Source organism: Centroberyx affinis, unplaced genomic scaffold (genome assembly GCF_046629955.1).
Source record: "Centroberyx affinis isolate AG114_WGS23_722 - 3 ecotype Tasmania unplaced genomic scaffold, CSIRO-AGI_Caff_v1 ptg000977l_1, whole genome shotgun sequence".
Taxonomy (NCBI): Eukaryota; Metazoa; Chordata; class Actinopteri; order Beryciformes; family Berycidae; genus Centroberyx; species Centroberyx affinis.
This window is the reverse complement of record NW_027279547.1, coordinates 19,045-45,639: the sequence shown is the minus strand read 5'-3', so window position 1 is coordinate 45,639 and position 26,595 is coordinate 19,045. Positions and strand designations below refer to the sequence as shown.

The 26,595-nt window shown below is 40.8% G+C and overlaps 1 protein-coding gene across 1 annotated transcript; it reads right to left on the bottom strand.

Annotated features, from left to right (window-relative positions):
• Positions 1–8,206: 8,206 nt before the first annotated feature.
• On the bottom strand, positions 8,207–22,184 carry glis3 (GLIS family zinc finger 3). Its single transcript, XM_071522364.1, has 9 exons — positions 21,994–22,184; positions 20,739–21,903; positions 14,551–14,712; positions 14,266–14,376; positions 11,326–11,467; positions 11,091–11,163; positions 9,301–9,470; positions 8,512–8,685; positions 8,207–8,328 (listed from the first exon to the last, which is right to left on the bottom strand). Exons 1-9 carry the CDS (start codon positions 22,167–22,169, stop codon positions 8,207–8,209), a joined length of 2,295 nt encoding a protein of 764 aa, XP_071378465.1. The 5' UTR covers positions 22,170–22,184.
• Between the last annotated feature and the right edge of the window lie 4,411 nt (positions 22,185–26,595).

Here is a 26,595-nt window from a genome sequence, read left to right as displayed (position 1 = left end):
AGTGTCTTCACTTCTCATACTATTCGTTAAATATGTTGGCACAAAGTCAGGCTAAATTGTGCATCAGTGATTTAAGACTGTGTCTAGTTGCTAACCTGGGTCACAGAGCTATACTGAGATGAGGATATGAGTGGGGACATCAACAGTGAACTTAAAGTTGTGAGCTAATGATAGTATGGCTACTGCCAACCCTTGCTACTGCCGAGGCAAGGCCACCCCCTCCCTGTCGTAGTTTCCATCAACAAGCCTCTCTTGGTTAATTAAGCTGGGTCTCCTAACAGCTCTGAATCTCTCCAGGGGCAGCCTGACCCACTCATTTATCTTCAATATCATACAGGTGTTTTGTTGGGCTAAGCGCTCTGTCTTCATACAGGCTTGGGCTAACTAACCTTAAAGTTGGACTAAAAAGCTGTATTAATCATTCCAGGTGCACTGATATATAATAGTGTAAGGCAGTGCAGGGCAGCAGGAAAATCTGCATTTATTTATTTTTTTATTTTTTTACATACAGGGGTTCTGCCCCCACCACAACTGTCCTGAGTAGAGAGACACCTGTATGTATCAGACAGACATGTCAGCAGGCAGTGCTAGACTGTCTGCAGGCTTTGCTAACACACTGGCTGTGTATGGTGGACAAATAATTTCTAGAAAATTAAAATATTTCTTTTTTTGATCATAAGATACAGTAAATTAGGACAATCTTTTCACTAGAATATGGCAAGCTGGTATCACACTATGAAGATTTGTTTCTTTTACCATTTATAGAGCACTCAGTTTGATGATAATGTATGCCTAATTAGACTTATGTTACCATTTTTATGCAAAACCAATGTACTACATTACACTGCAAATTCCATAGCCCTGACAAAAGTGTAAAAGCCATGGGATGCAGGCAACCTAACTGATAAAAATGTTGTACCATACAGTGTCAAACTGTAGCCTTCAGCCTGCTATTTTCCAATGTTAAAAAAAGGACTTGTGGAGAGAAGGAGAATGTGGAGACTTCTATTCCACCGTGCTGTTTGAAAGCTGGAGTGCATGGCCCCAACTGAGTCCACCTAATCGAGGAGTGAAAAAAGAGCCCCTGCATCACAACACACTCCTGCTGCCTCACCCCAACCCCCTCCACACACACACCTCCTCCTGCCTCCCCATTCAGGCACTCCCTTGTGGCCCACTTAAACGCTGTGCTCCACTGAGCAAGTGCAAGCCCTACAAAGACACAGAGGAACAAAAGCCACCAAGGAGGGCAACATTTTGCCCTGCATTTCCTCTCCTCAATCCCTCTTGCCAACATTACAAGCAACAAATAGTAAGGAGCAGAAGGTTCAAAGTCACAACTACCAGACAATAGATATAACAATTATTTCAGTGTCCCTAGGATGATCATGTACGATGGAGGTGGAAGATGAAGTGCTAGGTAAAGGAATAACAGCCAGGGAAAACGGTTGACAAGTACACACTCTCACTCACTCACTCACTCACACACACACACACACACACACAAGACATGCTCAGGTGCTAGTAGAGGAGGAAAATAGGAGAGAGGGCTGGTGATGGGGCTTTGAAGGAGGGGGGTATGTGAAATATTTCTTGAAGAGCTGGGTTTTCAGGTTATGATAAAGATTGGGAGTGACTATTGATATATATGACTGCTGCTGTTGAGTTTTATGTCAAAGACTTATTACATCAAAACATCAGCACTATACTATTAGTTGTGCTAATAAAACAAATTAAGAATAGCACAGCTAGTTTCCATCACTTAGGCTACTTAGATGTTAGCCTATGCCCACATAGGTCTGTGTCAGTTTCCTGGAGCATCACAACAAACCAGATCTACAACAGCAGCTCCATTATGTAGCCTATTGAGCCTAAACCAGCCAGATGTGGAGTAAGGCTTTACTGAGCAAGCATGGACCTTTAAGTCTCCTGTTTCATCAACAAGACACATTATGGCTGGCAGGCTGAAGCAAATAACAGACCAAGCATGTTGTATTCTGCTAAGCCATGAAAATGGATGACTGAATAACTGAATTAATCAGCCCCTCTTTAAGTGATTGGAAATGCAACAGGATCCAGGCAGCAGGTGGCATGGTACTATTTCTGCCCTACCTGACTACAGGTAAGTGGTAACATGATCTGATAACTAGCAACATCCTGTTTTGTGTGCATGTGTGTGTGTGTGTGAGAGGGGAGAAGGGGGGGGGTGCTTTTTCTATGCTTTTTGCACACTAAAAAGCATGACATAACTAGGTATGTATTTTTGAATAAAATGCTAATAGAACAATACATTTCAGATATTATTTTGGGCTCTGTGTATGTGTCAATTGTACGATCTGCATGTCCAGCATTATCAGCCTTCCTCTTGCAGGAAAATGACAAGCCTTTCTCATACAATAGACTTACGATTGGAGTAGTTAAAGATCCAAAATTCACAACTGAGATGGAATTAGTAAGAAAAACAAATATCTGAAATGACAGTGGTCAGTCTTCTTGGTTTATTTACTGTTGAATAGTTGTACTTGGTTGACTCATACAGGCAGGCCTAGTTGGTCAGGAGTCCCACCACTGCTCAGTGTGCACCTGCCCCCCTCCCACCTCTCAACACACACACACCTGTTCTCTCCCCCTAAAGGGAATCGGGGGCTGCAATTGCACAGGAGACCCAATGGACCAGAGAATAATTGTGATGCAACATTAAGAAAGCTTTAAGCTTTAGCTCCACAAGCGCAGAATCAACCCATCCATAGGTACTGAAATGATGGGATTAAATTCCCTAATTCCAGTATGAGGAAAACGAATACAGCACCTTTGACTGAAATGTATGTATATATGTATATGTCCTTCCCCAATTCAAGTGAGGCTAAAATTATTTTTGGGACAAAATTTAGCAATTAACCTACTAATGTACTGTGCTGCCAGATGCCAAATTAGATCTTTGTTTTAAATTAAAAGTCATTTGCGGGAGATCACGTTTTGTGTGTCTGTGTTGCCCCTCTTAGTGTCATGCTCGCTTGAATACACACTTTCTCTCGCTCCCTGTCTTGCGCACACTGGCAAATCCACGCACGCATGCACGCGCACACACACAAACACACACACACACAAATTTAACATCAATTTATTTAACGATATTCATTTATTCTGGCCTATACCTGTATTGCAGCTATGGTGGACATGGCCTGACATTATCAAGCTCAGTTTTAGAATATAGCCGCCACAATATTGAATAACGAATTAATAAAGGATAAAATGGATAATAAGCATTTTAATTTTAGCCAAGCATGTGTTTTTTCAATGCAGACCAGCTGCAAGCTAGCAAACGTTAGCATATCATAGCTATCTGGTGCCACAAAGAGGGTAGATGGATAGCTAGCAAGCTATCTTGCTCCCTAAGACAAAAGGGAAAGTAATGGCTTAGCTATTGTCAATAGCAATTACTGTATGGGAAGGCTATCTAATAGCATTTTCTATTACTGGTCGACGTTATTACGTTCGTATAACCGACAAGTTCTGAACCACCTGGAAGTCAAAACTTACATTATGAACGTAACATTAGCTAAAAATGAGGCACCAACATGCATTGTAAGAAGGCAACGCTGGCTAGCAACCTAGCAACAACAGACACCTGCTCCTTCTCCAGCTGACCAGCTAGCATCAATGGCTAGCATAGACCTGTGCTATTCAGCATCAGTAAGTTTTAACAAATCTATTGCAAACCCTCTCTATGCCAAGCGAACCATCTCCGGCTTACTTTTTGCCATAAAGAGTTGTGAATGGACACATTGCTAGCGTGTAGGACCTCTTACAACTGTGGTTATCTAGGCAACGTTAGCTAGCCAGCTAGCATGTTACAAAGAAACACCCTAGCTAGCAAACTAACCAGCTATTCACCGAGCCTAGATTCAGCAGCAGACAAAAAACTTACGCGTTAACATCACCTTAATAAAGAAATAAAACCTCAAAGCAAGCGGGGACTTGAAAATATGTTAACTGATAATAAAGAAGTTATTCAAACCTGGGCTGAGGACTGGTTGATGAAGATGAGGATGGTGGAGGAGGTGGTAATGATGGAACGAGAGGTTGTTGTTGGTGGGTTACAGTCGCCAGGACTACGGTGACTATGGCGCTGCCTCACTGGGCAACAGTTGCTATAAAACTCACCGGGCGCGCGCAACCTAACCTGCCTGCTGCTGGTGGTGGGAGGAGATTAAAGCACATTTACAGTGTTGCAGCCTTATTACAGTCTTAGGGATGGGTAACGGAAATAAAATTAAACCTAAATGTACATTTGAGTGCGTGCTTTCTAAAGGTAGTTCTCAGTAATGTTTTGTTTTCAATTCTATGTTATGCATGAGGCCAATAAATCCGAGCCATGTATTAAAATCGATCTGATTTATTTGGCGACTTTGAACGCATCGGGCGTAAATAAAATGTTCCAGGATGTCGCAACAAAGTCAGAGATTTGTTTCAGTTGTGGTCCTCACGATTTAAAGACACCGCCCGCATCCTCCATACGCAATACAAACAATAGCTGTCTGCATTACAGTCGTGTTAAGGCTTGGTACTTGGGCAGGTATCAATTTGTTTTCAAGATGCTGTAGGTTTATTCTGGTTCTGTTTCCTTTCTGCTGAGAGGGCCTTAATGGAGACAGTGCAAGTCCTCCGTGTATGTTTATTTTATTTTACATTTATTGTCTAAGATGCGCTATACCAATATAGTTATTGGTATAGCCTGGCGTTATGGATGATGCTTCATTTTCTTTTGAATTTGATTTCATTATTTGCTGTAGACCTAATGCTACTCTGTTGTAAGATTGTGAAGATATTTGTCTTATGGCTGGAGAGAGGGATAGGTTTAGATATGGTTCATAGATATGTCTGTTGTTGTTTGGAGACCAGAAGTTTTGCAGCGGGGCTCAGGACAGGCCTGCCGTACAGGGCAACTTCAGTTTCTATTTGCTCTATGTATCATTTGTGAACCCATTTTGGTCTTTGTCCATCCAAAATGACTCCTGGGTGTTTTCTTTTGTTTTCCTTTCTTTTTCTCTGTCTCCAGCTTAATGACCAATGGCCATTTTCCCTGTTGGAGAGATGTTTTAACACAGGTGCTTTTGAATTTCACAAAATCAGGCTGAAACAGCTTTGGCTCTTGGTCGGACCAGCTGGTTTCACTCACTAGCCAGAAATCATATGAATTTCAGTGTAATTTGGTCTTCAAAGATCTAAACAAATTTCATTGCATTTAATTTCTGTCCTCTCAGGTTTGAGAGAGAAGGTCAGTTCTGTTCTCCAGACTTTCTAACTAACTAACTTTCTGACTAACTTTCTCTCTTTCATTCTCAGTATTTTCAAGGTCCTTCTGTTTTAAAGGGGAGCTGGTGTGGAGGTTCATATTATGTTGAATGATGCAATAAATGGAAAGGTTGGAAGACAAAGGGGGCAAAGCTGGCATGGTGAGCGTGGACCTAGCACTTAAAATGCATGCTGATTGGATGATTGCCACCTGTCAAAAGCTCATTTCCATATTTTGATTACAGAATGTTATTAGCATTTTTCACTTTCCTGTTATACATCACAGCTGTTACTAGGTGTTTACATGAATCATTCTCCTTGTAACCATCTCACACATTGCAGTCAGAAAGTATACAGCGTGTGCACAGGGCCCAGGCTGTCTTATTCACCATGCCAGTTGGCGATAGGCCAGGGGTGAATGTCATTCTTAGTTTTTCTTCCTCTGTATTTTTGGACTATGATTATCACCTTCCTTGTACTTTCTTATTGGCTATTTAACCCCTCCTAATGCATATGCCGTTTTACCTAAAGAATGTAAATGTTGACACTACAGGTGTGTGTTAGTTGATTGTGTTATTAACACCTGTCTCAGTCCCGGTTTCAGCAAGAATGTTTAATTTAAGTCTCACCTTGCTTTGCTGGAAGACCAATAATTACCTAGGATTTTTTTTAATCTTCAATTATTGGCACACTATTTGTCATTTCACTGAAATTGATGAGTCAAAAAAGATTAAGTAAGTCGCTATTTGTTGACTTCAGCAGTTTTCTTTCTTTTCTATCCTCCAAGCGTGTTAGCTGCACCTGTAGACCTGCCAGAGAGGTGTGTTTCCAATGTTAGGCTGCCTTTCTGATTTAGGATTTAAGCTGGAACAGACTTCAGATGATCCATCTCAGATGATGATCATACGACCAAATTGTATTTTATACCCTTTATTTATTTTCAAATTGTATTTTATACCCTTTATATTTTTGTTTAGTAGTGCCAAAGAGGTGCATATAGGTAGAAAAGCTCTGTCATGACTACTACTATTACTACTATGAAATGATTGAATACCCATGTAAAGCATGGGGCTTTACAAGGTGAAATATTTTACCGTATAGCACTTGCCTAACCCAAACGTTTTCATTGAAAATAATAAAACAAAGCCAGAAAAGTAAAGAGGTTTCCAATGGACACAAAGCATAACCAACCACCTGTATCCACTGGGCACCACTTTTTTGGTTAGCAGTGCTAAACAGATGCTTTGGGGAAGCTGTTGTGTTGCTAAGCAACTACTGAAAACCTATCTGATGCATGACCCTCTTTTCTTAAAAGATTATTTTTTTTTTTAAACTAAAACAGTTTGTCGTTTCAGTTTAAAATAAGGAAAATCTAGCACTGTGAAGAGTCATACTTGGTGGACATGTAGAAAGTGTTTCATACTGTTCAGCTACACATCAGTGATTGCTGACAACTTCTGCGATTTACATTTACGTTATTTTTCCCTCAGATTTTCAGTGTTGAAAATTATTTAGATTGCTAGTGCAGCGTAGGCCCTCTATGGTGCTTTTTAATTTTCTTCTTATTTTGGCTTTATGAGGTAGCCTAAATACTCAGTGAGACTAGCTTAATCACTTAAGTTTAATGTGTGTTAGCACCAAGACAGACCTTATAAATGTATTAGAGATGTGATATGCTGCACAAGACTACATGTTTATCAACTACTGCCCTACATAGAGACTATTTTGCACTATTTTTTGAATTATTTTGGAGAGCCACAAATAAATCAGTGAATCTCTGCCAACAATGGCCTGGTTCATGAGCTGCACAATAATAATCAATTTCATAAAATGACTCCTCTTTTCAACAGCCACAAATATCTTTTCACTGTTAATTTCAACGGTTTTGGGCAAGTCGTTACACCTCCTCCACAGTCTGCATTCACATATATTTTCCACTAAGTTATGTTGTTTTGTCCTTAAAACCTGCCTGTCCTCCTACCTGCCATGTTGCGTTTGTAGAAAAATGAGTTGAAGTTGAAAGTTAATGAGTGTCTTGTGTGTCATGTGTTCAGGTGCATTACACATCACATTGTGCTTCCTTTGTGCATCTGCTCCATATAAATGACGAAGAGATATGGTATGTGTGGAAGTATATTTGTAAAAAATGCTACCACGAGCTGATCTACAAGACAGAGTTCAGAATGTCTTCAACTAAAAACTACAAATAAAACAAATAAGGTTTGACAAAAGGAGTGCAAAAGATTTATTTCTTTGTTTTGATTTCTCCCAAATATATTTAAAACTTAACACAAATCTGTCTCATAGCCTAGGCACAAAAACACTGATAGCACAACATTTAATGCATGTAACAATGTGGTTATCTCTATGCATATTACAGCGACATGCAGGCTTTCTTGTTACTATAGTTACAATGACATGGCTCTAACAAAAGCATAATAAATGATCCTTTATGTACTTTTCTTTGATTGCATTGTAAGAGTACTGTGCAAAATGTCACAAGAAACTACATAAAGTAGGCTACTATATGCTATACAACTGTAGTAAAAAATTGAGAATCCAAGTAAACATTAAAATCCTGCAGGCTCTGTGGTTAATATCATTGATTATGGAGACATGAAAAGCCAGTGCGTAGAGTCAGATAGTACATTTACATGGATTAAGTCAAACAAAAAAAACTGTATGAAGCATGTAAGAAAGTCAGTGCCTTCTTCTAATATTTCTAAGACAAGAAGGAGCATCTTAACCTGCTTCATCATCAAATATTCAGCTTGATGTCGCAGCACCACTCTGCAGCCTGCGTGCAGAGGCATTTATGTGTCCCTCCTAATAAGCATTTGACTTAAATCGATCGGGGACACAAAATAGTGCAAGGCAAAGCGACCCACAGGTCTTCCACAATCGAATCATGTCACCCTTCTGTATAGATGCAGGAGATGTGGCTTGTGCAGTGGTCCACCACACTGAAGAAATCCTCCCCTTCCAGTTCTCGAGCAGCAGCCAAATCCTGTGGTTGGCTGTGGACGTCAAATTCTGCACACACACACACACACACACACATACACACACACACACACACACACACACAGTTACACACGTGCACACACACACACACACACACACACACACACACACACACACACACAGAGTGATTGGTATGAAATCCAGGCCAATAAAGTGCTGATCCAAAAACAGTTCTGTTTATATTTTCATCACCTGTAATGCAAGACAGAGGTCTTTGTGAGGAGTGCATCCCATTGAAATTATTGACTGTTGGAGTGAGGCTGTCACCAAAGGCTTGAACTTGCATCAGGTGACATAAGCTGGACTGTGCTGTGACGCTACTATATGATGGAAGAGAATATAGCATCTTCATCTGCACCGAGAGCTCTACAGATGAGGAGAGAAAACAGAAAATTTCTATTTTAAAAATCTATTTTATCCTCCTCACTGTGAAGAACAATTCAAATATGGTTTATAGCTTTTCCCCCCCTGAATTGTGCATTGCAATACCAGGCTTTCATGTAGAAGATCTACAATTTATTAAACAAATTGAGTGTTTGAGTCCTTTCAAACCATGTCTTTATCTCAACAGTAAAAGCTGAATTGAGTGTTTGTGAACACCTTGGCAACATCACTGCGGCTGTCAAGTCTGGGGGGAAAAGGGTGATATCTATTTAAAGCTACGTAGAGTGAAGCTGCCTGATTTTGTCTACCAAGAAAAAAACACTAGCCACCTGCTACACAACATAAAGATATACTGCATGATCAACGCGCATGTGAGAAAATCTGTCCAAACAGATTGTCAAACCACCCACACATTTACTAATAGGTTAGTCAGATATGAAACCTGTACTACAACCCCTTTCAGAGGAGCCTCCAGTAGGAATTATGTTTTTCACCTCATGGCTTCCCCCCCCCACGATGCCACAAAGCTGGTATCTGTAACTGTACTCACCTCTATGAAGTGAATATTTCTGTGTTTTAACATCAGTTAAAACGAACCCCTCTGAGTACCTGGGTTATGATCTGGTAGTTCAGGAGGCTGACTGGGCTGCCTCAGATCCTGGTTGTTCTGCAGAGATGCCCCACAGGGAGGCTGGGGGACGTAGGTGGAAGAGCGAGGCCCACACTGGTCCCCAGGGATGAGCTGGTGGGGGGAAGGATCAACAAACCTGAAATATTTCAGACTGGAGTAAATACTCTGCTGGTTGAATAAAGAAAAGCCAAACAGTTAATTAGTGTATCGACCATCCTCATTTATCAACAAACGATTATATCTGTACCCTATGGAGCATGGATAAGCTGAACTGACCAAAAATCTGAACCAGTATTTAATCGATATAAAGAGGTAGACTGCAAAATAGGCACGGTGTTAATTCTTAATGTGTGGGAAATATACGCCTTGGTGAATTATATATTCGTCTAAAACCATACTAAAATATGCCTCAGTAAGTAATGTTTCATTCATTTTGGCTGCTGAAGATGCAGACGATGATGTTCACTATGCAGTATTTGCCATAGTAAGCACAAAAATGTGATAGGGCAAAAAAGGAGAAGAAGATATTATATAGCTTTTATGTAGCTGTACGGGTTTGCCAACATTTTTGCATGTCTGCTTGCCAATACTGTGAGTGATAAAGGAGCCAAAGTTTGCTGACAATATGCAAAGACTGAATAAGGAGAGAAAGGAATCACATAAAGGTGCAGAGAAAAAATGGCAACAAGGATTTTACAATCGATTTAACATCTAGAAAAGTAATTACAGCAATTCTCATCTCCCGCCAGACTTTAAATGGCATTTTTTAGATTTTATGATTCACTTATTGAATTCCTTAGCCACTCTTGTTGGTGGCTATAGCATCCATTAATACTAGCCCTTGAGACCAATGAGGCAAGGCAAGGCCTGCTTTCACAGGCCAATTGTCTACCCAGAATCCTGCAGTGAATGCTTTGGCCTACCGCTGCTACAGGAACAATCACAGCCAGTGAGGAGCCATGAGCATCTGGCTGCTCAGAACGGCAGAAATCCTTCATCACAGGCTTTGAAGTGTATAGATGAAGGGATGTTTTCCTGTGGGCTGACCAGGCAACAGTGTTGCTGGCCATTCCCAACCTGTAAAATCTCTTCCCAGCCGCTTTCTTCACAGTGGAGGTGTAGCACCCACAAAAAAACCCTTTAGAGTCTTTCACCGGGGGAGAAAATGGTGCTTTATTTTAATCAGATTATTCTAATTATGAGCTTATAGCCATGAAGCCATGACAACCAATGTTTAAGTAGTTATTTGTTTCAGATCAGTAAAAAGAGAGAAAAAGGGATCGTGAAGCATTTAAATCAGTCATGGCTGCAGTCACTGTGCCAATGGGAATTCAAAATGAAAAGAAAATACCAATTGGCTTGGCCAGTAAAGCTAACTGCTCCCACAGTTGGCTGTTGTGAAGACAAGTGTCGCTGAACATGTTTAAATTCCACAGGATTTGAGTTTCTTCCGCTGATGACTGGGTATGTGCACTCAAATATACATTTACCCAACATAAGGCTTTAGTGTACATTTTTTTTAGAATCAATGAGAATTTTCCCCCACATTATTTAGGCTCTGCAGCATCCAATGCAAAACAGCAACACATGCTTGAAAAGTTGTGAATGATCTATTTTGTGGCAGATGCTTATAGGAATTTTCATACCACAGTCATTTGAATAATACATTTTTTATCAATTAAATAACTCATCAATTTTCATTAATTCAAATGTGAAAACCTCACACCTGACACAATAATGCCAAAGTGCTGAGTACCTGTAATTATCTTGTAAGGAGCGCAGCAGAGCCAGGTGAGGACTGCTGGAGGAGTCCTTCCCCTGTGGAACAGCTGAGGAGCAGGGATGATAAACAGACGACACTTCAGGGCACAAAACACAGGCTAAAGCTAACAGATAAACATATTATGTGCACATGGTTGCAGGGGGTTACTGGTTGTGTAACTAGTTTTTTTTAATATCAAATGCAAGTGTCGGAGTGAAAACATATGTACCGGAGTATGGCTCATGGGAGGTGCTGGGGGACGGATCCAAGCTGTTGTCAATCCTCGCCAGAGGAGAAAGGCTCGGTTGCAGCGGGTGGATGGTTAAACAGTCTGTCAGTGCTTCCTGGGTCACATCAACAGAGGATTTCAGCTAGAGACATGACACACATGGAAAATGTATCATAATCAGTGCCAAACAGCATGAGACAAACAGACATTCAACAGCAAAATAATTAAAGATATGTTAAGTAGATTTTGGGCTGATTTTCCTTTTAATTGTAGTAGTATTAGTAGTATTAGTGGTGATATTAATCATAATACTACTTAGTCTTATACTGCTGACTCCATTCACTCATAGCTCACCTAAACCTAACCAACAAATTACTAGAGTTTAATGAGCACAAAAACAAATTAGCTTTGTCTTTGTAGTTTTGTCTTTAATCTAGATGTTTGTACGGTTAAAAAAGCTTCATCAGTAGATCTATGACTATGGAGAGTAATTAAGTCTCTTATATTATCTGAAGCCAAGCCATTTATTGTTTTTCAAACTAACCAATAACACCAATAAAATAAATTCTAAATTCAACTGGAAGCCAATGTAAGTTAGCTAAAATGGGACCTATATGATTATCTTAGGATCTCTTCTTGTGGTTCTAGTTGAAAGCCTGGCTGCTGCCTATATGCAGACAAGAATAGTAGGAACAGCTATAGGATGTTTAGGAGGTTAAGTATATAAGCTAGGTTTTTACAGTGATCTTTGTAAGAAACAAATATAATATGCATTCCCTCTCAAGAGGCATTAGCAAAATGCACAGGAAGATTACTGACTTTGAAAACTTGTTATTTAACTTGTTAATGAAAGAAGCTGTGCATGTGGGAGACTTTGTAAAATGTCACTTTTTTTTAGTAACAACCCACCTTCTGTGGCTGTATCTATGGTGACATAACCTTCACTAAGACAGTAAGCTAAAGACCATAGTTCTCACGCACACAACAATCTGAACTTTACCGTGCTGCAGTATTGTGTTACCATAATGTAAAACTCTATTATAGTATCCCAAAGTAGAAAATACAGAGGGTGCAAGCAGTGCAAGCCTATGATATAAACAATATGTGTGTATTTTAGTGTGATTGAGCTCTGTCAGTGGCAGCAAGTGGTTGTATGAACTCATATCAGTGGCGTAAATATAGACAGTGCAGTTGCACTGGGGCCCATGGAGAGAGCGAGGCCCCCCTACCCCACGGGCCCAACAATGTAGTGAGGGAGAATAGACCCATACAAGTGATTTGGATTGCCGCCTGAGAAATACACCTCTGTTCAAAGAAGAACTCCCATTCAATCTAAATTGGTGCCATTTGCTATATATGCCCTCGAAAAGGCAAACCCATCTCCGTCATGGTTTTCTTTTTTTTGGTAAAATAGTCAGTAGCAATCTATAACAAAATTATATGCTTATTCTACATAAACTATAAAAACTATAAATAAAGTATAAAAAACTATTCAATTAAATGAATAATTTCTTATTTTCTTTGGTATTTTGGTCATATACAGATATGCAATGATGATTGCTGGGTAATATGTATGTTGTTGTCCAATGTCAAGTCTCTATTATAGTCTCGATATAGCTAGTTTAGGCACAAAATCTGAACGTCAAGACTGACAAGCTGAGCACATCTGCAACCGAGCGAGCAGTCATGCCTTTCAAACATAAAAGCGGCAGTAAGAAAAGACAAGAGAGAAAAGAACAGGAGATTAGATTCCTTTGGCTTTTTTATAAACAGTGGCCAGCCCACAGACGACCCCCCTGCCTCCTCCTAGCAGCAAAGCAGCAGTTGGGCTGGTATCAGCATCGCTGCCCTCAGTGGTGTCAACAACCATGCAGCAGGTAACGTTAGGATAACAAGCTGGATATAACATTAGTCCTAAATAATCGTAACGTTAGGCTACTGTGTTAGATATAATTTTCAAGACAAGTTATACATACATTATGGTAGGCTTACTAGGCTACAAGTTGGTCAAATTATGGTTGCTAACAGGTGGATAGCCAGCCTATAAATTATTATGGTAAGCTAGCTAATAGCCTAGTAGGTAGGCTATTCCTAGCATTAGATAACCCTTTCGCGCGTACGGTCATACGGGTGTCAAGCACGGTTTAAGTAACTCATTCAACTGTAAAATCCAACACATTGTTGGTAAAATATATATACGCCTAATGGTGTGTGTGTGTGTGTGCTTCATAACTAGTGTGCACTGGGGCCCGTTGTAACTACCGTACGCCACTGACTCATATGTCACTTATATCACATATTTTCAAATTTTAGCATGCACACCTGCAAATACGTCCATGAACAGTCATACCGTCATTACACATCTTAAGGACTCGCAGGGCTCAGCAGAGTGGGATGCAGAACACATCAAAGCAAGAAACAACTCAATAACATCAGGCAATTAGGTTCCTAACTATACTAGATGTGAAATGTGTTACTATTACTTTTTCTTTGTCCGTGGTTGTAATGTTCAAGAGGTGATTTTGTCTATTTGCAATTATCACTAATGAGAGTTGGTTGAGGTAGAACGTTAGTCATGATTCCAGAGTCCGTAGGCAGCTAATGTCAGAGTTAACAAATTCAGCCGGCAGTTTATAAATTCACTGTGGTATGCTAACTATAAAGTGAGTTACTATAGTGAAACATTCTCAAGTAAAAGATGTTGTCAAAGGGAAACGTGTGTAAAGATTGCTTTTTAGACTCATGCATGAATCAAGCAAAAACAAGTGCAAAATTTATACAAGCATACAGTGATCAATATATCATAATAGTATAGGTATATTTCTATAGTCATTATATAGTTATACACATCTCATGAATTATATATAAGTATAATGTAATGTTGTAATAAATGGATATGGTAATTATGATTAGAGTGAAGGCATGTACTGTAATACTTACCTTCTTCCGTAGCTGTCGCTCTTTGGAAGAGTGGGATTTCACATGTTTCCTCAAGGAGCTGGGATCAGTGTAGCGCTTTGCACAGCCAGGGACCTGGCATGCATACGGCTTCTGCACAACCACAGACATATGAAAACATTTAGCAGTCCACACACACACACACATGGACAAACACAAACACTTACACAGGCTTTAAAGTACCATATAATTTGTGTATGCACATGAGTGTGTATGTGTACGAGTGTGTGTGTGTGTGTGTGTGTGTGTGAGATGCCTGCCACTCACTGTGTCCAGGTGTGTGCGCTGGTGTTTAGCTCTGTCACTCGAGTTGCTGAAGGCCTTGTGGCACCCAGGGTGCTGACATAGGTAAGGTTTCTCCCCTGTATGGCTCCGCAGGTGGATCTTCAGGTTTTCTAGCCGAGAGAAAGCCTTCTTACAGCCCTCAAACTGTAACCGCACATTAGCACACAGTAAATGTAGTTTAAGTCCAGTGTCATCCAATTGCCACAGATGAGCAGTATTTCTACTACATGCATTTCAAATACAGTAGAGATGATAAGGGGCTGGGGGTCATTGTTGTTTTGGACTGTTGGCTCCATCCGGTGCCATATAGCAGCACTACAAGCACCTCCAACCTGAAGCTGCACACACACACCTGGAGCAGGATGAGGATTAGCTGGAGCTCACCAGATACACAGAGCTGCTGCGTTCAGTGTGTGGGAGGCCGTGGCAAAAGAAATGAGGAATACCTCCTGAATGCTAAAATTACATGCTTTTAGACTGAAATGACACTCAAGTTAGCCCCAACTGCAAACTGCTAGTTTTGATAGACAAGCGGCTGTACAGCTGCCTGGCCCAGAGAGGGAGTGAAATTTAGAAGTGCCAAAGGGAGACAGATACATTTTGGTTCTTTCATAAAATGTTTCTGTTCTCTGATATTTTTTAAAATAAAAACACCTTGCTATTTTTCAGTAGGGAACATTTCTTGTCTTCACTTTTGATGATTTTACAACCACAATGCTCTCACCACCCACCCATTCTTATTGTAGTATTTCATTATTTTGTGTATTATGTAATTTGTAATTTGAAAATGTAAAATAAATTCTACTGTAAGTTGTATTTAAGTAATTCTGACAACAGTGCCTTTGTATTTTAGAAAGATTCGCAGGAGCCAAACCAGATTTGTAAAACTCAAAGATGTTTGAAATATTCATCAAGGCTCGAATGGGTTGGCAGCTAGACTGTGGAGCATGAGATGAGTCTGTAATCTTCTCACAGCACAAGATTATCAGTTCTGAATCTCCATTCTGCCCCCTACAATATCGACAAAGACCAATATAAAAAAATCAGTTACAAGTTGCTACTGTAATCAAGGTTGTGTTTGTATTACCAGCATTAATGAGACGGGGTATACCAAGTGCATATTCATATGCACAACACACTCTGATAAACAGATGTCTACTCTCCAGATATAGTACCATTAATTTTTGCTAGCTGTATGCATCCATAACATCACTGGTTGCTCAATTGTTGGAAGAATCGGTCAAGTCTTAAGTAATACATTTTGATACATTTGTGCCTGATGGTTATCAGTGTAACCAGCAGGGGTCAGTATTTATACAGACATTACTTTTTTTTTTTTAAATCTTGCATCACCTTGACAGCAGTTGGTAGCTATCAATACCAAAAATTTTATTGTTACAATACATTCTTAATGCATTCACAGCAAAGCTCAGACTAAATGACTACACTATATCACCATTATGATTAGTACCCTTACTCCAGGGGTTTTAGGAAAAATCATACTAATCCAAGTCAACAAAACAGGTCTCCTTTTTGCAGTATCACACCACTACAGTGACCTCATGTCTAAACTATGTGAATCATCAGTGCTTTCTCATTGCAAGACCGGGACTTTGCTCTCCCTCTTCCTGGTCACAGGGGGTTTGGAATGTCCTTACTAAGCCTCATAGAGGAGACACATAGACCATGTCGCATTTTGTTATTCTTCCTCCAGCACTGGATTCCTCACATACTGATGCCTCTCCCCCAGCAATACAAAGCAAAGCCACACCAAAACCTGAAGTTTCTCCTTTAATATTTCACTACCTGCATTCCTCTGCATTCCAAGGAGAAATATTTGCCGTTTGTTCTCATCAGGCCAGTGCTATTTCCTGTCAACATCTATTTAAAAAAAAATGTCTAACAAGCCCAATCTGTCTCTGAAAGCTCACAAACATCACAAACTATCATTATCGTTCCCTGTTATGAAAACCATGTTTTGAATGCTGCAGAGATGGTGGATGAAAGTCAGAATTTCTATAAATTCATACCTATCAACTATGTTCACCAGAAACTTGGGAATATTAAGGAATTCTTAATGGTTTTGACAAGGAAAATGCACACAATTTGAGACCAGAGTAGTTAGAATGAAACAGTGGAGCAATACAGTGAGAAAGGCACTATCTTCTCAAAATCCCTCCTCACACCCGAGAGTAATTCTTTCACAAGCGCTCTATCCAGCCATTCTATTTACTCTCATAGGAAGGTGTACCAGCAACACCACTCCTAAACATAGCGTAGAGAAAAGGATCAACAACAGACCATTCACACTGGGTACCTCAAGAAAAACAGCGCAGATAGTCAGAGAAAGCATAAATAGTCATTCAGAACCAAAGTAGACAGACAAGAGAGAACCAGCGCAAGACTAAAACACACTGCCAGGAGCCCAGTAGTGGCCAGGGGTGGCTGTGTGTTTCGCTCTCTCTCTCTCTCGCTCTCTCTCTTTGTCTTTCTCTCTCTCTCCCTCTCTCATGAAGCTCTCATAAAGCATGCAGGGCTTTTTAGTTGTCGTGAGGGACATTTGGGCTGAAAAGAAAGCAACATGGCTCCTCAGTGTAGATCAGCGCTACAGCCAGCTTCTGACAGGTCCTGGCAGGCGCCCATCCCCTGCTTGAACAATGACAGCTCCAATCTCTGCCAGCAGAGTCAGTCTAGTGCCCAGTCTTACTCTGGGGTCAATTCACTCTCATCTCCACTCCTCCCTGTCTCACCAGTGACATTTCTACCCTCTTTGCTCTTTTTCCTCATTTAGTTTCACCTGTTTCCTAATATCTGCTTTTTACTTTTAAAGTCCCTATCCCCGTAGACATGTACATTAAACATACTTCATCTTAAATGGTAGGATTTGCTGATGAGAACATGATTCAAAACACATGGAAATATGCTTTGATGTTAACAGATAATAAAAATATTATGTAAACATATTGTCGCTGTCCAGTGAAAACCCTCATATCTCCACAATGTCAACTTTTCAGGAACCAAGAAAGGGTTTGAAAGGGTTTTTTATCAGACAGAAGGTGGTAGAATTTTCTCAAGCATTGAATCCTTCAACTGAAGTCAAAAGATGAAAATCATCAAGATTGGAGTTACAAGGTTTTCACATGACAGCAACAATATACAGCTTGAGACGTGTAAAAAATAGCTGTAACACACTGTCAGTAATGGTATTAAGACCTTGACTGATTAATTTGAGGATGACAATGACTTTGAGCCACCAACACACTAATTTTCTTTTTTTTTTTAACCTGTCTCCTATTGTATTTAAAATTTGAGTATATTTTAAAAGCAGAAAACAAGAAGTGTGACTGTTGGTGAGTCCAAGGAGGTGGTTTAGAGTTCTGGATCAGTAAAAATAATTTAATGTGTGTGTGTGTGTGTGTGTGTGTGTGTGTGTGTGTGTGTGTGTGTGTGTGTGTGTGTGTGTATGTGTGTGTGTGTGTGTATAACCTGGCTTTTTTCCTGCAAGTTGAAAATAGAGATGGGGGCCCAAATAATTTGTTTATTGATGCAGGATAATAAACGGTCCTGTTTTGAAAACATATTCCAAGCACTGAAGCATCAGTCTCTGGTGCCAAAATCAAATTAGTTCCCTCCAAACAATTGTAAGGATGGCGCTTAAAATGTTGACAAACCTGAAATCTCAAGCCTGCATTCAGTGGCATTAGCAAGGCTTGAATTTCAAGCTGGTCATGTAGGGAAATTAAGTGGATTAGCATGGAACTAGGGTTACATTTTCACTACACAATTTCCTCAGTCATCTCACCAGCTACGTGTCTTCACTGGATATCTACCTAGCTGAACTTGAACTGATTAAAGGGATACTGTGATATTTTCAGTTTTGGCCTGACAGTGGAAAACACATGGCGGCAGTAAGGGAAAAACTCATAATTTAGTTGCTAATATTTGGTTTCCAATAGACTTGCTAACAACGCCAATAAGCCATTTCCCGGCTAACTGAGGAGCAAATCTAAAAATTACCTTGTGAAATGAAATTGCGCAAGACAGTTACTTTACTTATATTACAGGACCAAGTAACAAGGGAGAAACACAAATTCAGTCTTGTTTGTCATGACAACCAATGCTATAGCTCAGCCCCATAACTGTGATCTCAAACCAAACAATTGCTAAAATAGTACAATCAGGAGAAGTTACACACAGGTATACACAGCAATGTTTATATGTGCAGGAATAGCTGCCTTAATGTGATGAGTGTTCAGACAATTCAGATGTTCAATAGCTTCAGTGAGGAAAACTCAGAAAAACATTTATGTGTCTTTTGTTCAAGATCACTGCTAACATAAGTCATGTGTGGACTCAAAATGACTGTATAAGTCTGTAGATTGGGTGATTAGTTCTATTGATGCTTTTCAAACCTCATGTGTTTAAATCATAGAGGTATAAGGCAGACACAAATACACTGAGGAGTCAAGGATGTGTTAAGAAATTGTTTGATCATCATTAAACAGATTGTGAAATGACAGGTACAAGTCTGTGCCTGCCCGGTGTGTTCGCTGTGTAACAAGAGCTACCTCATTGTTCTGCTACTGGCTCGCGCTTCATTTACCATTCATCAGTTCACTTACCTGCCAATCATTCCTTACAAAAAGTTGGACCCTACATCTTGGACAATTATATGGTTTATAAGGTGGGCTCTTTTAAGCAAAGCTAGCTCTCTCTAAATATCTAAGTAATGCTAGCATGTCTGTCTATTCTGTAAGATTCAGGTAGTTTTTCATCAGCAGGCTGTGATTCTTGGCAGATTTCTTTCAATTTGGCAGAACCTTTCAGGCTCAGAATTAGTTAGTCTGTACCACAAAAATCCTATAAAAATGAATGCAACTTGGCTTCTATTCTGTTTTTGGCAATAGGTTGTGACCCTGAATACTTTCCTTATTATTGCCTGATTACATGGTACACAGACCCATCCAACGATTGCAGCCCCATAGCAACAGAGCTGGCTTCAACTAATAAGTAAGTATTTTGGTACAAAAGGTCGACTGCAGGTATGCATGCAGTTAATAATTGACTTGTTGAAAGCAGCAACATGAAACATGGTTGGCCAATGGTTGGCCTATTACTCATCTAAATCTCAAGTATTTTCCCAGTGGGAGTGAGGAAAAGAAGGAGGAGGAAGAAGGAAAGAGCGGTGTACTATCCATTTAGCCAAATATTTGTCTACATTCTAGTCTGTGATCTCAGTTTTTTTTTTTTTACTTGAGCACACCACAAATGCATTTTAATAGCAAACCTTTAACTACAATGTGACTGACAAGTCAGTCTGTGGATGAGGTCATATCATATCAAAAAAAGTCAAATTATCTTTAAAAATTACAACCAAATTCAAGAGTCCTCACCATATTGTAGCATATCTGAGAGAACTGACACACCTCTGAATCAACTGTCCCAAAGAAACAAAGCCAATAGTCCATCAGTAATCAGGCCCATGGATAAACAGCTTTAGATGAATTTAATTGAAGCCCCCAACTCTTTGGCCACAGAACCAGACCTGTGGAGAGCCAGGCGATGGGGCATCACCTTCCCAGAATGACGGCCAAGTTTGTCAGACGATGGCCTGGCAGGCACCCTCCTGCTGACAGGCCCAGTAGCGACTAGAGAGCCCTCTGTGAGGGAGATGGGAGACCAACTGGTGCCCTGCCAGATCTAAAGTGCTAGGCTGCCTTTGTACTGATTTAATAACTACATAATTGAGTTAACTCCCATGTCAATTATCACAGAGCTGCACTAATTACCCCATGGCTAGAGTTAAGAGGAGAGAGAGGCCATATTTCTGTACTAAACCTTGGCCTTAAACAAAGAGCGCATGAAGGCATTTAAGAGTTACAGAAGTGTGTACCTTAATAAAGTCTGTTCTTTTCTGTAGCTAGAGGCTTAAAAGCCCTCAACAAGACACTATGGCTTTGAGGGGAACACTGAGAACACTGAGAATTGCACTCAGTGAACCACTGCCACTCATCATGTTTCTGCTTCGATGGCAATCTCTCAGCCTTGTCACACAAAGAGACTCTTCATAGGTAGGGATTTCTAGTATGTTATGAGGGTGGAAGTTACGCTGCTTCACTTGCATGAAAAAGAGACACAACTATGATCTGGAATGGCATAATGGTGTATACCGTGCACTTGTTGGGTTTCTCTCCTGAATGGACCCTCATGTGGATAAGAAGCTTGTATCGGGCATTGAAGGGCTTGAACTTGCGTGGACACCCCACCCAGTAGCATGTGAAATCCTCAGCCTTGCGCTGGTCCACGTGTAGCTTTTCTATGTGCCTTACCAATTCCTCCTTTTGGTCATAGACAGCGCTGCAGTCCAACCACCTACAGCAGTGGCCCCCATAGTCTTCCAGCTCTCCTTCCTCTTCCTCCAGCATTGGGACCTGGGGCAAGAAGCTGACCCCATGCCTGGGAGGAGCAGTGGGAGCCTGTGAGAGAGGGTCCTGAGAAGGGGCCTTCATCTGGCTACGAGGTCTGGCGAGGTGGATGTGTTGGTGGGAGTGGTAGGGCGGTGGGGGGCCCTGTGGAGGAGTAGCTGCTTGGACAACAGTCAAGAGTTCTGGCTCTAACGGTCGTGATGGCAGCAGGTTGTTGGGCGGTTGATTCCTGACATCTGAAGTCTTCTCCATTGCCCCTCCTTCCTCTGGGAGGCACTGCTGCTCCACCACCATGTTAGCCATCTGGCTCTCCAGAGCTCCTCCCTCCTCAAGCCTCTGCATACGGCCACTTTCTGTCCCAGCCTGGAGCTCCGTCTGTGGGGCCAGGGCCAGCGAAGAGCCTGGTGTGCTGAGGGGGTTGGCCTGGGGGATACAGCGGCCTCTCACACCCAGGAAGTGACCGTACACCTCAGGTTGGACAGGTGAGAGGGTGGGGTGGGAGGCTGGAGAGCTGCGGGAACCATTGATATAAGCCACCAGCGAGGTAGGCGAGGTGCGTATGATGGAGTTAAAATCAATACCCATAACATCTGACAAAGGGGACATGGAGAGAGCTCGCTTCTTAGAACGTGTAGATTGCTTGGGGCTACCGGCATCACCCGCGAAGAGGTAGGAGGGCAGGGAGGCAGAGTTGCTGGTGGCACCTGATATGGTGGTGCCAGACATGGCAGTGCCTGGGGAAAGGCTGAGCTGCTCGCCGCCCTCACTGGCCTGGGTGGAGCACTGAGGTAGACTCAGTGGAGGAAGGACACGGTAGCCATAGGGCCACTCATGCCTGCCACTCAACATTGACTGGGTCTCAGACAGACTGAGGGTCGTAGATGCCAGGGATTCTCTGGACAGTAAGGATCTGAAACAGATTGTTGTTGCCCAGTTTAATAACTCTGCCGTTTAAGTTTTAGTGAGCTCATCATCATGTACTGTCATAGCTATTACCCACCTGGCATCAGTATAGGGTACCAGCACGCTTTGTGGATGTGGTGGGGGATGTGGTGCCGCAGGACCTGAAGTGTATGTTTGGCCTGTCACTAGAGCGACTGGACCCAGGCTCTGGACAATCATGGGACTGCTGGTCACCCTCAAGTTGGCACCAGCTGGCTGACCAAATACTTCCATAGTAGGCCCAGACACAGAGCAACCTGCTGGACACAAAGCCTTAAAGTCAATAAACTGTCGAATATCTGTAAAATACCTTATTTTAACTATAACCAAAATGTATAAGTAACATACACAGCAAATTTTCCAGTGTTAATAGGTGTTGATTTTTCAGTGAACCTTATTTTGAGTTGACAAGTGTTGACTGGAGTTTTGTTTGTTCACTCACGGAGCTGATATGGCTCTAAAAGTGTTAACTCTGATGAGTATGGACTTATATAAACACTGGCATAGTGTTGATTTTACACTTTGAGTTAAATTAACTCTGACGTGTGCTTAATGAGAGAGTGGAAATTGGTGATATGTTTAGATCTTAGTTAGAAACTGGTGGGAAATTAAAATGTGCTGCACATTGCGCTGTAACTGAGTACAGATTAATGACAAATTAGCAATATAACATGAAGGATTTTCAAATGTAGCCACACTGATAATTTGGAGTATGGTTGCAGGTGCCAAATCAATCTGAATTGATTAATATAGAAGATTTGTCAAAGCCACGTTCATAATTCGAAAGATTATGAAATTAATCTTTCCTGAGTGCATTACAGCATTGCATGTTTAATTGATAGCTCTAATTGTCTTCTTTCTTCAGAGCCTAAACTACTGCATAACCAACCACTTTCAAAGCTGACACAGTTCTAAAAACTAACAGGGATTAACTTGGATCCAAATGCAATTAGCTGTTGTGAGATCAGTTCACAATATTAACATAATAATCTTGTTTACACAACAGAGACCTGGCAAAGACACCCCCTAATGCAAATCAAACTCAAATGCTACACATTTTGTCTGGTTCAGCTGAGGCCTATAGATTGTGGAATTCCCCTAACCAACCTGAACAGGCCAGAGACACTTTCTGCTCTGTTAATCACTAATGAGCTTTTCTCCTCTGCCCACTTTTCCTCTGTAGAAAATTTAGGGACAAGCTTTATGCTTGGTTAATTATCAATAAATAAGAGAACAAGAGGTCTAGACAGAAGACAGTAGGGGTGGGAAGACCACATTGAGAGCAAGTGAAGTAAGAAGATGTGCATGTAAATCAGTCGTAATTCTGGTGAAGAGGGGAGGCCTTGTGTTCACAACATCACTCTGTCAGACTGCCTATCATGGGACGTGTGCACACTGTGATGTCTCCATTAAGAGGTGGAGAGAGTTTGTTTGGAGCTGGGGATTACATCCAACAGGTTTCAATAACTGGTTAAAGAATCCCCTAGAGATTACTGAAGTGATAAAATACAGTTCTGGAGATATAGGGCCACAACTGCACTTGACTGACACACTCTATTTTGAATCATCCTCTTTCACTTGTTACCTTATTTTTTTTTATAATGGTTGATGTTTTACCTTTGAAGCTGCTGTTAGAGGAGCACAGTCCTGTCTGAATGGCAGCAGTCACTGTGGTTTGTGGAAGATGATGATGAGTAGGCACTTGATGGCGTGTTGAGGTACTTGGCATGCTTAGCTGTTTCCCATTGGTCAACACCTGCCTGCGGAGGCACAGGGCTGGAAGGACACCTGGGTTCCCGCTCTGTTTCCCAGAAGCTAAGGAGTGGATTGCCCCTCCTTTCACTTTGTCCATAGCTGAGGAGGGACTGATATTGGCCCGTTGGGGAGAAACACTGGTACGCATGGGTATCCTGATGGATGGAGACTGGTGCCCTGTTACCATGCTCAGTGACGGGGACACACTGCAAGGAGACACCAGGAGTTGACAGCCCTTTCCATTCATGGCTGAAGCAGCGTCCTCAGAAATACTGTGCTTATAAAGATAAAACACATTGCTCTGCAATGCTTATTTTCCCCAAAGCCATGTTTGAAGTTTCAAGTTGTAGCAGCATTGTGTGTCAGTAAAATTAACTTTACACAGGACCGGGTAATCCACTGCTCGTACCTAGGAAGTGAATAAAACACATGAAAACACAAAATATAAAAAACCCAAATAAGGTAAGGCTGATTTAGTATTTGGGAATTATTTGATCTTAAAAAAAACCCCAACAAATGAATATAAAACCAACTCTGCACAATAACTCTATTTTCATGAAACTTAAAGAAAATCACTCTGAGACTAATAACAAAATTATCGTGCCCTCATATTTTTGTTTATGGTGTAAATTGTACCTGAAACAGGTTATTTCAGTTTTGAAAGAATTCAAACATTGACCAACATGATTAGGCTACTATCAAAAAACACAGCAAAAAACAAAACAAAACAAAAACATTTCAATAACATATTGGCACCATGGTAGACTCCCTGACAAGTGTAAAATTAACTTTGCCCTCTCTATTTGGAATGCTCTACTAAATCTGCAGCATCTTCAACCCCCATATTCAGTAGAATATACACATACAAAGCATAAAGAAGAGCAAATATATAGGTAGCCTACTTGTAAATAAAATAAAAATAAATTCATTTATAAAACACTGTGGTTTTCACTATAGCTTATTGTTTATGTAAGACAATATGTATTAGTTTTAAAAAACTTGGTATTTTTTACTTGGGATGTTTTAACCCAAACTGTCCTTAAAACGGGTCAGCTATAGCAGTAGCCTACAAATGTGTCTTCGCAGCGCCCTGCTAATGCTGATGGCGCTTTAACTCACCTATTGCTCTTGTCGCAGGCACTTTTCCCAAAGTGACATGTCAGGATGAATGACTCCTTCAGCTCCCCGTGCTGTGAATGTGATCTGGGTAACTCTCGTCTTTCTCTCAGTTTGTGATGGGTGCAGTGCACTGTGCAGGGAAGTCAAGCCTGTAAGGAATCCTCACTCAGTTTGCACCCTGCCGTCCCACCTCACTCCTCCGGTCATCGTTTCCAGGAACTTTTTTTTCTTTCACCCGATTACCCTTTTGCCCTTGAATAAGCTCTATGTGCGCAACATGCAGGTTAACAGTGAATAATCTCAAACATTCTATCAATTTTCCTTTTTTATGCTTGTGTGTGTTTGTGTTTGTTTTTGCGTCGTTGCGCGCGACACATTTTTCCTTTTGTAGTTAAGTTTGTAGGCACGATTTTTTTTAATCTTAATAATTGTTATCCTAGTGCTCCTACCTTTAGATATGACCTACATGGCGAATATGAGTAGGTCGAGTTTCTCAGTTGTTAAAATTATACATTTTTCTTAAATAAAATACATTTTAAATAGTCTTGAAAATTCTATGTTGTTAGCGTTACAGGAGAAAAATAATTCTGAAACTAAGCATGTATTACTTGATAAAGTAGCCTAATTACACACACTTCTGAAAGGTTCTCACCCACTCATTAATTTAAAAGGCTATCGATGGTAGGGCTGCTTCAGGCTATCTGCTGTAATAGCAAAATTAGAGACGGCAACTTTGTGATAATAATAATTATTGAATTTCAGCTATCCTCAATCCACACTGTCTGAATACCTGCTCTGGTACTGATCCAGACAATACCTGAACCTGCGTCACCCTCACAATGGCATATGGCTAAGAGTAACATGAGAATTATGTTTACTGTTCTGTGATTAATATCTTGATAGACTGCATTCTAGAAAATGTATCATGTTAGACTGAGATTTTAAGAATCTTCAAGAGAAATGTAATTTTTCAGCTTTGAAAAGGAGATTAAAAAAAATTCTGTCAAAACACTTAAGTAATAGGCTACAATTAATGCAACTCATAACAAGCTAATTCAAAACTAACGATGCTTGAAAGACATAGCCTAGTGTAATTATGTTTCTTTGATTTCTTTTTTTTTTTCATTATTTGTAAGGAAACCCCCTAAAATGACAAAATGATCTGATATTTACAAACACCCTTTATTCCACTGGACATCGTCCACAAATTCATAATTTGAATCCTGCTTGTGACTTTGTGTTGCATGTTAAAATCTGTTACCTGCTGTCTTCCCCCCTCTCCTCTAACCCTCAACCTCAGTTCAGACCGCATTGTTCGGCACTTTTCTCCTGGCTGCTGGAGTGTTTGCTCTGTGGATCATGCTCCAGGTTGGCATGGAAACCAACATGTTTATACGAGGAGGGAAGGTAGCTGTGCTTGGGAACATGCAGGAGGAGGAGCTCTGCTCCACGATCTATAGTAGCCTAATGATGAGATTATAGTTGACAGCCACCACAACATGATAATACATGTGGAAATAGTCAATACAAAATATTGTGTCTTGCATGATGAATGGCTGGTCACAGACTACAGTCAGGTACAATCATTGGGGAGAGAATGTGCATTGATCAAAACGGTGCAGTGTAGCAGTGGAAGGCACAGGAGCTTCTGTTTTGGCTCGCTCCCCATGTTGTTTGTCTTCTCACTCTGAAACTTGGAAAATGTGGAATTCTATGAGGATATTCTTCCTTTCACATTCCTTTGTAAAAGATGCCCGTTGGATTATCCTTTGAATTAAAAATGTTC

What these genes read in the sequence shown, in the direction of transcription:
- glis3 (XM_071522364.1), bottom strand. Translation starts at nt 22,169, where the DNA reads ATGGAAGTATTTGGTCAGCCAGCTGGTGCCAACTTGAGGGTGACCAGC. An exon ending in GTACCCTATACTGATGCCAG is followed by an intron (nt 21,904 to 21,993) that starts GTGGGTAATAGC and finishes AATCTGTTTCAG; the next exon opens with ATCCTTACTGTCCAGAGAAT. An exon ending in AGCGACAGCTACGGAAGAAG is followed by an intron (nt 11,468 to 14,265) that starts GTAAGTATTACA and finishes TCATGTCTCTAG; the next exon opens with CTGAAATCCTCTGTTGATGT.